Source organism: Sebastes fasciatus, chromosome 4 (genome assembly GCF_043250625.1).
Source record: "Sebastes fasciatus isolate fSebFas1 chromosome 4, fSebFas1.pri, whole genome shotgun sequence".
Taxonomy (NCBI): domain Eukaryota; kingdom Metazoa; phylum Chordata; class Actinopteri; order Perciformes; family Sebastidae; genus Sebastes; species Sebastes fasciatus.
The window spans coordinates 16,156,287-16,169,331 of record NC_133798.1 but is presented as its reverse complement, the minus strand read 5'-3'; the positions used below and the strand labels follow the sequence as shown (position 1 = coordinate 16,169,331).

The 13,045-nt window shown below is 38.6% G+C and overlaps 1 protein-coding gene across 1 annotated transcript in view; it reads left to right on the top strand.

Annotated features, from left to right (window-relative positions):
* Positions 1–1,862: 1,862 nt before the first annotated feature.
* pdhx (pyruvate dehydrogenase complex component X) overlaps positions 1,863–13,045 on the top strand; it is a 33,645-nt gene continuing 22,462 nt past the window's right edge. Inside the window, exons 1-3 of the mRNA XM_074632272.1 lie at positions 1,863–2,048; positions 7,002–7,085; positions 9,810–9,910. Coding sequence (XP_074488373.1) covers positions 1,913–2,048; positions 7,002–7,085; positions 9,810–9,910 — 321 coding nt within the window. The 5' untranslated portion in view covers positions 1,863–1,912. The remainder of the gene's footprint in view (positions 2,049–7,001; positions 7,086–9,809; positions 9,911–13,045) is intronic.

Here is a 13,045-nt window from a genome sequence, read left to right as displayed (position 1 = left end):
AAAATTCACATGAAGACTCATGTTGTCACAAATTCTCACATTTGAAGAAATCTCACATCTGAATCTTAATCTTATTCCAGCAATGACACGACAACAACAACAACAACAACAACAAAAAAGAGCTTGCTTGCTCTTAATCAGCAAAAGGATATCAGTGCCTTATACTTAGGAATATATACACAAATATATACACTAAGTATCATTACTAAATTAAAATATAACATATTCTGGTGTACACTGTTTACATATATACTAGACTTGCTGCTATCATATACATATCATACCATGTCACTTTACCTCATAACATCATGTAACTTTGCCTTTAGTTGCTCTTGTATAGTTTATTCTTGTGCAGTTCTGGTATAGTTTCTACTCTTATTTTTATTCTCTATTTATTTCTACTTATGTCTGTCTTTGTGCTGCTGTAACCCCAAAAGTTCCCCTCTGAGATCCATAAAGGCTTATCTTATTTCATCTTATAGATATATATATGCATAATATGACATTTATATGTGGATTATAGACATTACAGAGTTTAATGTCTATACTGAATTACATTTTTTTGTCATCTACATAGGGATCACTGAGTCCTGACAATGGAATCATATATATGTGTGTGTGAACTACCTCTTTGACATTCAGCAATATCCATAAACCATAAATAAATAAATAAATAAATAATAATAAGACTGCACTCTTCCATAGTAGCTCTAGGGGTCATCATCATATATGTTCAGTTATTCATAAACTCTGAGGAGAGACCCTGCATGTTGTCCATTCATTAGTCTTAAAGCACTGAGATGATTGTCCACAAGGTCCCTTTTGAAAACTTTTTTGTTCCTTTAATTATTTTCTACCCTCTTTTATTTTTGTTATTATACTATTTTTTTATAATTTAAGTTATCTTTTCTATCCAATTGTGCCTTGTATGTTAGAAGTATTGAGTTTAGATTACAATGCCTTAATGTTTGTAAATTAATTATCTTCAATAAAAAGAAAAGAAAATATCCATAACCATAATGCACACCAAATATGTTCAGTAAAAAATATTAAGGAGTGAGAAATTGAGTTAATTGTAATTTAATTATGAGCATTACACTCCTTTCCTCTTATTTGATCTTATATATATGCATAATATGACATTTATATGTGGATTATACACATTACAGAGTTTAATGTCTATACTGAATTACACTTTTTGTCATGTACATAGGGATCACTGAGTCCTGACAATGGAATCATATATGTGTGTGTGTGAATTACCTCTTTGACATTCAGCAATATCCATGAACCACAATGCACACCAAATATGTTCACTAAAAATATTAAGATAAAATAAGATAAGATAAGATAGAACTTTATAAATCCTGAAGGAAATTCTTGTGCCAGAGATTGCTAAAAAATACAACAAAATAACAACAAGTTCAAGTGTATAAAATAAAAAAAAGTACTATTTCTAGCACCAGTGCCTAATAGAATAACAATTAAGTAAGATATGAGTTAATAGTAATTTAATTATGAGCATTAGCCCCCTTTCCTTATACAGTAATATATGTTAATTTACAAGTTTTAAGCACAGAACTACTTTGTACAGGAGCAGTTCAAACTCTCACCAGCAGAGGGCAGTAAATCATGGAGTACTGGGGATTCCGGCCGGTCATGAACGCAACACAGCAAAGGACCTCGAAGGATTTATATTTAGCCTGCTCATTTACCTATAAAGAAATCAATACTCTATTTCTGTGCAAAATAACCAGGTGACACATCATCAGATATTTTTTTTAAATTTCCTAGAGTTTATATTTCTCACAAGATGAATCAAAACGTTTATATTCTTCTATCCTCCCTCCTCCCTGCTGTTTTATCATCAGGCATCTGTATAAACACCTCTCACCGACCAGAGGACGAAAACATGGCAGCTTCCCTGCGTCTGGGTCGTCAGGGGGTTTTATTTGGATTTAGATTATCTCACTTTAATAAATGTTTATGTGCCACACAGCCACGGCGGGAGCATGTCAGACACTTCTCTCGGTCCCCATGGATCCTCGGTGAGTGTTGACGGTGTCATATAAAGATAGATGTTGTCCTTTTCTCTGCTGGCAGCATCTGACATCTACTGTCATCGTTAAATACTATTAATCCTGTTATTGGGTTACTTTGTTGTCGTCTTTCATAACATGAGGACTAATAACAGTGTTGTTGAATAGGAGGACTAGTGTGGAGTATTACTGACTGAGACATGAGGGTTTGATTTGACCTTTGGGAGGGCGGGGAGTCCAGATAAATGATGGGGACATTTACATTTACAAGGACTCATTTTGGTTAAGTCAATGTCCATAACAGTGTTACAAACCTGCGGTTTTGAAGAGTTTGGGGTGTTAGGAGACGTAATAAAACCTCCTCTGAGTCAAATTGCAGTAGACCTGTGAGCTGTCACCGAACAGCAACATGACGGTGTTTGTTTGGGGTTAGTCCAGGCTGCAGCAGCAGTGGTACTGACCAATGCAGAGGGTCTCCCTTCATGCACTGCAGCTGTCAGTCTGATGGCCCGAGATGATCTGATCCCACCTGACCGTGGTTTCTCTCTCTTGCAAGAGTGGGCCCAGTTCCTCTTCTTCTTCTACTACTTCTACTTCTACTACAACTACTACTACTACTACCAGTACTACTACTACTTCTATTACTACTACTAATACTACTACTACTATTACTACTACTACTACTACTTCTATTACTACTACTATTACTACTACTAATACTACTACTATTACTACTACTACTACTACTTCTATTACTACTACTAATACTACTTCTACTACTACTACTATTACTACTACTACTACTACTACTACTACTACTACTACTACTTCTATTACTACTACTACTACTACTACTACTACTACTACTACTACTACTTCTATTACTACTACTAATACTACTTCTACTAATACTACTATTACTACTACTACTACTACTATTACTACTACTATTACTACTACTACTACTACTACTTCTATTACTACTACTATTACTACTACTACTACTACTACTACTACTTCTATTACTACTACTAATACTACTTCTACTACTACTACTAATACTACTTCTACTACTACTACTTCTATTACTACTACTATTACTACTACTACTACTACTACTACTACTTCTATTACTACTACTAATACTACTTCTACTACTACTACTAATACTACTTCTACTACTACTACTACTACTACCAGTACTATTACTACTACTTCTATTACTACTACTAATACTACTTCTACTACTACTACTATTACTACTACTACCAGTACTATTACTACTACTACTACTACTATTACTACTACTACTTCTATTACTACTACTAATACTACTTCTACTACTACTACTACTATTACTACTTGTTCTTCTTTTTCTTCTTCTTCTATGATTTGATCCCACCTGTGGTTTCTCACTCTTGCAAGAGTGGGCCCAGTTCCTCCTCTTCTTGTTCTACTACTTCTACTACTGCTACTACTACTTCTAGTACTATTATTACTTCTACTACTTCTACTACTACTACTACTTGTTCTTCGTCTTCTTCTTTTTCTTCTTCTTCTTTGTTTTGTTTAGTTCCTTTACTGCAAAGTCAAATGCAGTGTATTTGGAAAATGTATGATCAATGAGATACATTGAATGTCCCAAACCGAAAAAGCCCTTTTCACAGCAGACACATTTTGAGTTGTGTTAGTAGGAAATCACAGGTGTTACTAATGACATTAACGATGGCTCCATTCCATTCAAGTGTCCCAGTCAGCCATGACAGTGAGCCGACATGCACAATACCAGCACTGTGAAACCAAAGCAGCTAAATAGAATTCATTCAATTCAATTATTCTTCATACCTGTGCTTTTCCTACTGTGACATTTCAAAAAGGCCTACTGAATCGTATGGTCAGACCACTATGATATTATCTAGAATATGGTCATCGTTAATAATGTGCAACATAATTGGGATAAATGATGTTGATGTGGTTCAAGACAGATCATTTAGTCACCACACCTGTTGTTACACCAGGCTGTGTTTAACTACTGTATTAAATAAAGTGTGTGAATGATGTAGGTAAATGGCCACAATCAGGTTTGGGAAGTAATAATTGTCAGCATTCATAGATCCAGAAATAATCTTGTGTTTAATTCCATTTAGCAGTTTATTTTCTTCTGTTTTTAGGAGAGGAGCAGTCAGGAACAAATCACTGCTTTCTTTTTTTATTTATTTTTTTACTTTACCTCTCCCTTCTTATTGAACAACACATTTACAAACAACAAGCAGGTTGAACATAGTATTTAAATCCTTATGTTTCTGAGTAATGAAAATAAAATATCTAAAATAAAACCATAAGCTATATTAAACTATACAAAGTAGTACATAAATTGTATGATAAAAATATAATATAAATAAATGCTCTTCAGTTTAGGTTATTGTTATTTGTACAATCTTACACCTCTTAGCAGTTCTATTGTAGATTTTAAACTCATATTTCAGGGATTTACTATATAACCAAAATGCATTTCGAAAAGCACGAAAATGGGTGGGGTTTTCATAGATTTGGCAAAAGTGACAACCGGAAAAGAAAATGTGGTGGTTTCAATCTCTGTACAGCAAAAGGAACAAACACTACTTTCAAAACTGAATCTTAATGTAAGGAATTGGTTAGAAGGATAGATATTACTGATTCATTTGGAATTAATTTATTTAGCTTTGGGTAATATAGAATAATAAAAAAAAATCTGTTTTTAATATTAATACTTTGGCCATGTCTTTAAAAGCTCACATATATTATGTATTGTAGAAAAGATATTTAGAATGTTTAATGTTTTTTTTTATCTGTCTTAAGAAAATACTGGAAAATATTACATTGGAAAAGGTGATGACAACCTACTGCTTGGCAGGTTTAGCCAGTATTCACCAGCAGTAATAGGCACAGGGAGAAAGTTCAGAAATAATTGGTTGTTGGAAGAAACTAAAGGATAATAGAAAGGGGATGTTGAGAACAAAGAGCAATGTGAATGTTTAGTATTGTTTTTCTTTAAAATGTGGCATTTATGTGTAGTTTTGGACTGATAATATTCTGCCCATAATTGCAGTAGATTTTTACTGCAGACTGTTTGACATGTGACTGATTGACAGGAAAAGCACTGGTGTAACTTTCACCTTAATAATGGCTCCATTCCAAACTGTGCCAGTAAGCGAGCTTGCACAGTAGCAGGTTATGGGAACTGGCACGCCTAAATGGAACGCAGCCATTATTCATGTTTATTACTGTTTATTACTGGCTGGGGTTTTCTTACTATGACATGGCAAATGTCTGCCGGGAATTAATGCTATTAAAATCTATTACTTATGAAAGCAGTACACTACTGTGACAAAGTGACAAATAAACCAGCAGATAAATATGTTTAACAGTTACTTGTAGTCTTAATTTTCAGATACTAGATAATAGTGAAGTAACAAATACTGATTATATTGGAGTAAACCAATCCTTAAACAAGTGGCTCCCAGAGTAAAGGGGTATATGAGGGGGTCCCAGGGGTCCCCAACAAAAAGGGGAATCATTTATTTTCACTATAACTCCATCCATAAGTAACACAATGTCAGAATGTATGACTATTTCTGTCATGGGTTTCATACGCTTACTCTGTAATGACGCATCTAAAAGCAAAAATCCTATCAGATGGGGGACACTGGGACAAAATCTTATCAAATAGGGGGCCATGGTCTAATTTGTGTCAGTTTAGGGGTCCTTGATGTGAAAAGGTTTGGTTACCACTGCCTTATACACGCACACACATGCAAGTTTTGTGACATCGCCAAATATCCAGCAGATGGCAGCAGCTCACAACATGACCAGAGAGCACACAGGATTTAGACATTTCTATGGAAAGATGGTTTACTGCCATGAAAGGCAGCAAATCCTACATGGCCTCTAAAATGCCTAATTTAAGAAGAAAAAAAAAGTCTTAATCATTGCCTCATTACATTCTTTACTTTAACGCCAGATTCATTCAATTTTTTTTTTTTTAAATTTAATTTAATTTTACTTTCTTTGATTTCAAATAGCTTGGATAAAAAGTCTTATGTTCCGATACATCTAATCATGGGGGGATCTGCTGGGTTGAGAGGACCACATTTCAGGATTTTTGATTCTTCATTTATTGTATTAGATTGATAATAACATGCACTGTGAAATTGTAAGCCCTATAAAGATAGCTTAACATTGCTTTTTAATTTGATGTTCATTCCAGGGATTTCATTTAGTTCTAATGGTCAATATTTAAAAAACCTCTGCATGTACAAGCTGCATCATATCTCATGAAGGGTTCTATTTGAACTGTTTGGGTTAAAAACATTTTTTTTTCTGTCTCTTATACCCATTGGATCTATATCCCACATTATCTTTCTATACATCATGAATGTCTGCATTATGGGAGCAGTTCACTGAGCATGTAGAAATACGCTTGACTGTTCTTTAATCTTTAGCACTGGAGGCTATAGTTGTAGTAAAGCAGTGATGCCTCAGGCAGCCTGGAGACCCAGTGTGTCCACCACAGCGCTGTGAGCCCGTTGAACCCTGACCCTCCTGACTGGCTGCAGCTGGTGACAGTGGGAGACTCTGATAGCCGCTCAAAGGCCCGCAAGAGTACGAGTGCCTCTGCAGCCTCTGGTGTTGTGTCAGCGAGGATCACAATTACATAAGTGCCATGCCAAAGTTCCTCTGTCACAGTGCCGCTGTCTCTTCTTGTTGTGCCATGTTGAAACCCCCCTGAGGCCTCAGCCAAGCACTGCTACTTCTGGGCGTGTTAGTTGATTTATTTTGACATTCACATATAGCCTAGCTGATGCTGAAAGACCTGGCTGTAGGATGTTTCTGAATATGACTTTTATGGGAGTATTTCTGATGTAGTTTTAAAGCCTGATGACCCCCTGATGTAAATTGTGTCGTTCTCTTTCTCTCCTATAGGTGTCAGCCCAGTCAAAGTCGAAATGCCGGCGCTCTCCCCCACCATGGAGGAGGGAAGCATAGTTAAATGGCTGAAGAAGGAAGGTAAAAAGCAATGCAATACATCATTTCCCAGCTATCATTTTCTGCTGTGATGTATTCCAACTAACCTGCTAAATCTATTGCATTTTTCACAGTAACACCCTCTGTGTCTCTGCGTGCTCATCAGATCAACAAAAAACTCAGCATTTCTTTTTTCCCCCACAATGATGGACCAACTGTAGCACTAATCATTTACTTGATGACATCACATTGCTCTGTGTAAGGCAGAGGAGGAGGCTGAGCCCGGGAAGCACCTGAGGGGCCTATGGTGGCTAATTGGCTCAAGGAAACACAGCAGTCACTATTCATCACTGCTTAGCAACTCTGCTCAGCCAGGCGCCTCAGCCACACTCTCATTTATCAGGAGGGCAGCATACTGAATTGTGATTGGCTGCTCTGCCGTGTTGCCATGTGTTTCTGTGACTCGGGGTGAGATATGTACATGTGTGTGGAAGTGAGAAAGGGAAAGATACATTCCCAGTGACAAGAAAAACACATCCGGGATGCCACTCTCCTATACCACTAAATTCATCACATGGGTTTTAAGAGAGCTTACAATTAATTCAGATTAATTGTTCTACAATGGAACGTTGTTTGAAGAGGTGTTTTCGTTGTGTAGAACACCTGTTTTATAGCTTCCTCACTTATAATTCAAAGGGTAACTTTGTTTTTTTTCAACCTGGACCCTATTTTCCCATGTTTTTGTGTCTAATATCATACCTTCCAATTCTACACTGTCACTTTACGTCCACTAAAAGTGCTTGTTTTTGCCTCTGACAGGCTCAGATTTATATTAGAAGTGTCTGACAGCATTATGGAGAGGACCCTACAGAGGTTAATAAAACGTTTCTGTTTTTTTTACCTTCCGCTTGATCCGGTTTGTTATTGTGAGACTCGCTCAGGGAAGTCTCATTCCGACACCTTTGCATCGCATCCACATTGTCGAAATGAGCTAAATATCCAGCCATGACATTGAAAATCTTCTATACAACACTAAGCTGTCACTCGAGTTTCCACCATTGTCTTCCGGCAACAAGTCCTTGAGTCCTTTCCATAAGGTTGTTAGACACTTACAATAACAGTCTCAGCCTATCAGTGGCAAAGACAAGCACTTTTAGACCAAAAAAATTCAAAAATTGTTGTCCCCATTAGTCCCTTTAGATACAAAAACATGGGAAAATAGAGTCCAGGTTGAAAAAATACCAAAGTTACCCTTTAACATAAAATAAAACCATCTAGCTGGAATGATAAAATAAACAGTTTTTCAACATAGTTGCCCAATTTTCTTCAAAACATCTTATTTGACTAGATTTCTATGAGCAGGTAATGTATGTTTTAACGTAGCCCTCGCCTGCATACCTATGTAGTCTAATAATAATCCTTTTTTGTTGTTATGCCCATTGCCTTTCTAGTAGAGCAGAGGTGAAAAGGCTTGAGGTCGCCTGTTTAATCTTTAATGTTGCACATCACACCTAACCCCTGGGGTCATACGGTGTTAAAGCCTCATACAAATCCAATTTTGACTCCACTACTGCTCGCTCTCATGGGCTTCCTTAACGTCAATACTCCCTCTGCTCTTTCAACCTTCCCCTCACCCATGCCCATCCCCATCCCACTCTTCCCTTGACCCACCATCTTCCTCCTCTTTCCTTCCCACGCATCTCTCTACCTTTAACATAACCTACAAACTCTCTTTTTCAATTGAGACATTAAATTGGAGGTTTTACAAGTCTTTAGTTTACTGTCCTTGATTTTCCTATTCTGTGCTACCTGCCCATGATGCACCCTCTTACAGATTATTTCCGCCAGAAGATGGAAATGTGACCAGATGTCAAATCTGGATAACCTTTGACCTTCATCTCGTATACCTTACCTCCTCCTCGCTTCTTAACACATGGATACATGTCAAAAAAGACGATTCAATCATACCGTGCCTGCTCTTGACTTCTCTACATGACATAGATTGACTGCAAGTGCTAAAGGCTTGAAATTACTGGGGGCTACAATATAACCAAAACATTATCTCCAACATTAAGCTTATTGATTTCTAACAAGCGTTTCCTGTACGACTGACAACAGCAGTGTTTTCCTCTACTCTCCTTTTTGTCCAAGGAGATAATAAGGTCCATTTGTCTGGTGTGTTATTCCATTTGGACGCCCCATTTGAGTTGTTACACAAAACAGGTGTAGCACAAAATGGAAATATGTGCGTGGAAGAATTGAACCAGTGGCTCCTAATTGCCATCCTCTTTCATTGCTAAGCAGATGCTAATGTATTCTCTAGCTCTCTCATGGGGTGGACCAGTGGGAACCTACTGGGATTTCTAAGGATAGGCAAAGATCTCGCCTTTTTTTCCAGGCACACCACGTTTCCGTATCTCACATTCTTTCCCATGAAACATTGATTAGGCCCTTCATTTGATATGTGGGCCAAAGCCCGAGCAGATATTTTCTCGCGTAACCTTCTTTGTCCCTTTCAATGGAATGCTTTCATTTTCATGGCAACTAATTTGTTCTCTGCAAAAGCCCCAGTGAAAAAGCAGTTGTTTTTGAACATGCTGCTGCCTGCTGATCGTGATTCATGCATTTACAATCACAGCTCAAATGAGTCATTTGCACTTTAACTAAGGTCAGAAACCCCGTCATAGTGAAGAGATTGTTCTGGGGAATTAAGTGCTTAAAATGACAAATAAATGTTTATTCCATTGTTTCTTTTACTTTTCGCAGGTGAGGCGGTGGCAGCCGGCGATGCCCTTTGTGAGATTGAGACTGACAAGGCTGTTGTTACCTTGGAATCTAATGAAGATGGGGTCATGGCAAAGATATTGGTGAGTGAGTGAGCAACAACACACATGAGGGACTATTAAAATACTGTGTATTTAAGTGTGTGTTAGCACCAGGATTTTAAAATTGTGCTTTTTGACAAAAAGTGTCCTTCAGTTTTTTTCTGTTAATACACCTTCAAGCTATGTAAAGTCAGCAATTTGCAGTAGTTACGGCTATGTATTTGATATGAGTTTCTATTCACATAGTCTTGTTAATATTCATGTGTGAATGTTTCAGGGTTCCCTCTCGTTGCCTATGCTAATTGGCTACGCTTGTTAAATCTGCTCTCCTATACAGTGACAGCAAAGCTTTGACGAGGTGTCTTCAGTGACAAATATTTCTCTCCTTCCACCCAACCCCCCCCCATTGTGCTGTTTGTCGGTTGCATTTTTAATAGGCTGCCAAAGACAGAGCGATCGGTTTTCTTTCATCAGTACTCCGCCACATGTTCATCCCCTTGAACAGAAAGGCGAAGATGCTTTATCGTCTCTTGTTTCTTGACTGATCTGTGAGCGATCTGAATACAGTATGTGAAGAAGTGGGAGGATTTCCTAATGGTCTAAGCGAGATTTAAGTTCACTTTTTTAGCTTCCCTATTTTAAAAAAACATAGGGATGGCAGTGAGGTATTGCTTCAGAGGCACAACCCCTTTGCTTCATGTCACAGAGAGCGCCTTATCTGATAATGCATTCCCTAGCCGTGTAATTTCGGACATGCTCGCATTCTGGTGGTGACGCCCGAGCGGAGCAGGGTTTAATTAGCCGATGTTTGTGTTTGTTTGTGCAACCTTAACAAACACCAAATACACAGCCAGTCTGCACCAGCAAATGCACATCACAAATGAGCACACAGATGCAGGCACGGAACATAGAAATGGCTAAATGAATCAATTAATTACCGGGATGAGTGTCAATTATAAACTATGGGATTACATAGCTTTTCTTCTCCCCTCTGCCTTTCACTTCACTTGCTTCCAGTCGTTCACATTCCCTTACTCCATCCTTGTCTTTGGTGGGGATGAGGTAGTTTCCATAGCAACCACCCAAGAATTGGGGGTAGGGGCTTTAGAGCTGAAGCTGGCAGAGAAAGATGGTCTGCATTAGATAAGCCCCCTAGCTCTCTCTCCTCTCTCTCTCTCTCTCTCTCTCTCTCTCTCTCTCTCTCTCTCTCTCTCTCTCTCTCTCTCTCTCTCTCTCTCTCTCTCTCTCTCTCTCTCTCTCTCTCTCTCTCTCTCTCTCTCTCTCTCTCTCTCTCTCTCTCTCTCTCTCTCTCTCTCTCTCTCTCTCTCTCTCTCCGTCTCTCCGTCATGTGTATAGTTAATAAGAAAAACAACAGCTAGTGGCCATATTTCAGAGATTTGTGTGCATCCTTACAAGGCAGGGGCAATGTGGCATCCACTTAGTCTGGGTCAGGGCATATTAGGTGTTAGTAGTGTAATTGGGGCTCGCCAAGCACCCAGTCAGTTTCTAATTTAGAGACTACCATAATGACCTGCCTCTGGCCAAACGCCTGGACGGGCTGCAGTAAGACGTGGAGCTTCCTGTGCTCTGCAGGGGTAATTTATGACGGTCAACTACTGCTACGGCCCCTCTACCAATTTCCAACCATTGCTCTTGGGGGGGTGAGAGAACAGGGGATGGATTCCGCTCATATCGGGGTGTGGATGTTGGGGGTAGGAGCACTGAACACAGATTACTGTATCTCATCATACTCTTACTGCGTTGCTCTACCCTGACCCGAGGGCTTCAATCTGAAAATCCGCCCCGGGTACAATCAATCATATAGCCTGTGGGAAATGTGTTAGCACATAGATGCTCATAGCTTTCGATGTATAGAAAGAGGAATGCTACTGAGCTTTAAATGCTCCAGAAATGTATTGATAGGTGCATCAGAAGGTTAGTTGACTGTGGATGAGTTGGTGATTGATATAATGAATTACACGGCAGAAGGGGACTGATAGATAGATGTTTGAATAGAAGGATAAATTGATGAAGGTATCCAACACATTCTGCAGTGCTAACCTTTCTGTTCCCCATTTATCATTCTCTCTCTCTCCCCCTCCCTCCTCTCTTCATCTCCACACACTGTCATATAAAGGATCAATTTAAACACCAACAGCAGCAGCTATGTGTCCTCTAAATCAATTGTTGGTATAAATCACTTTCTAACCGTGCAGCATCCTTGGGTCAAAAAAACTGGGTGAAAAGTGTGTCTTTTGTCTGATCCATAATTTAAAAAATGAGAGTAAATAGCCTCTAGGCTGTTGGCAAAAGGGCTGAATTAGTTTACAGTCCATATTCTTCTTAAAGAAGGTTCCAGCAGTGCATTGGGGGAAGTGGTTGGGATTGAGGTGACACATTATAGATAGAAATAGATAGAAAGTATGGAATAGATAAAGGTTCCTCGACGGTTAAAACCCAGAAATGTTGTGGTTATATGTTTAGAAAGCTACATGATGCTCGGAAGGAATGAGTTGACTTGTAAGCTGCAGCTTGAATTGTGTTTTTCATGTGTGAGATTACATTGGAATAGCAGACTGCTGTTTCTCAGACAAAGGCTGCAATCCTCTTTGTGCGATATCTGTCATGCTCTATTGATCAGACAGACCTTGTCGCTCTCTCTCTCTCTCTTTCTCTGTGTATATGCATTTCAAGGCTAAATCCATCTTCCTTTTTTGCAAAACAACTACTCAAACACTATAAAATCAGGGGTTAATCTGTGCTTACTAGCCCTGTTTGTACACTGTTTGACCATGATCTGATGCCCCTGTGACATCTGACTAACTAACCAGGAATAATCACGTTTTTATCAGGGAATCTACATCACAAGCTTTACAGCTACATCAGCCAACAAGCGTAATCAATGTTAAAAGGACTGTTGATAATTGTCGAGGCCAAGTTTATTGCAACTGAGCTGTTTAGATTATCAGGGGGCTTGTATGGCTGTATGATAACAGTTTGGAGAGATAAGTAGGTTAAACCGCATAAATGGTCCAGTCTCACTTTGTAATATCATTAGCCCAGCTGATGGGCTCTGGAGAGCTCCTTAAAGAGCCCTGTTTGAGATCTGTTAGGCTATTCACAGTGAGAATGATGCCATAAGAAAAGGCTAAAAAGACTGGATCAGGCCATAGCACG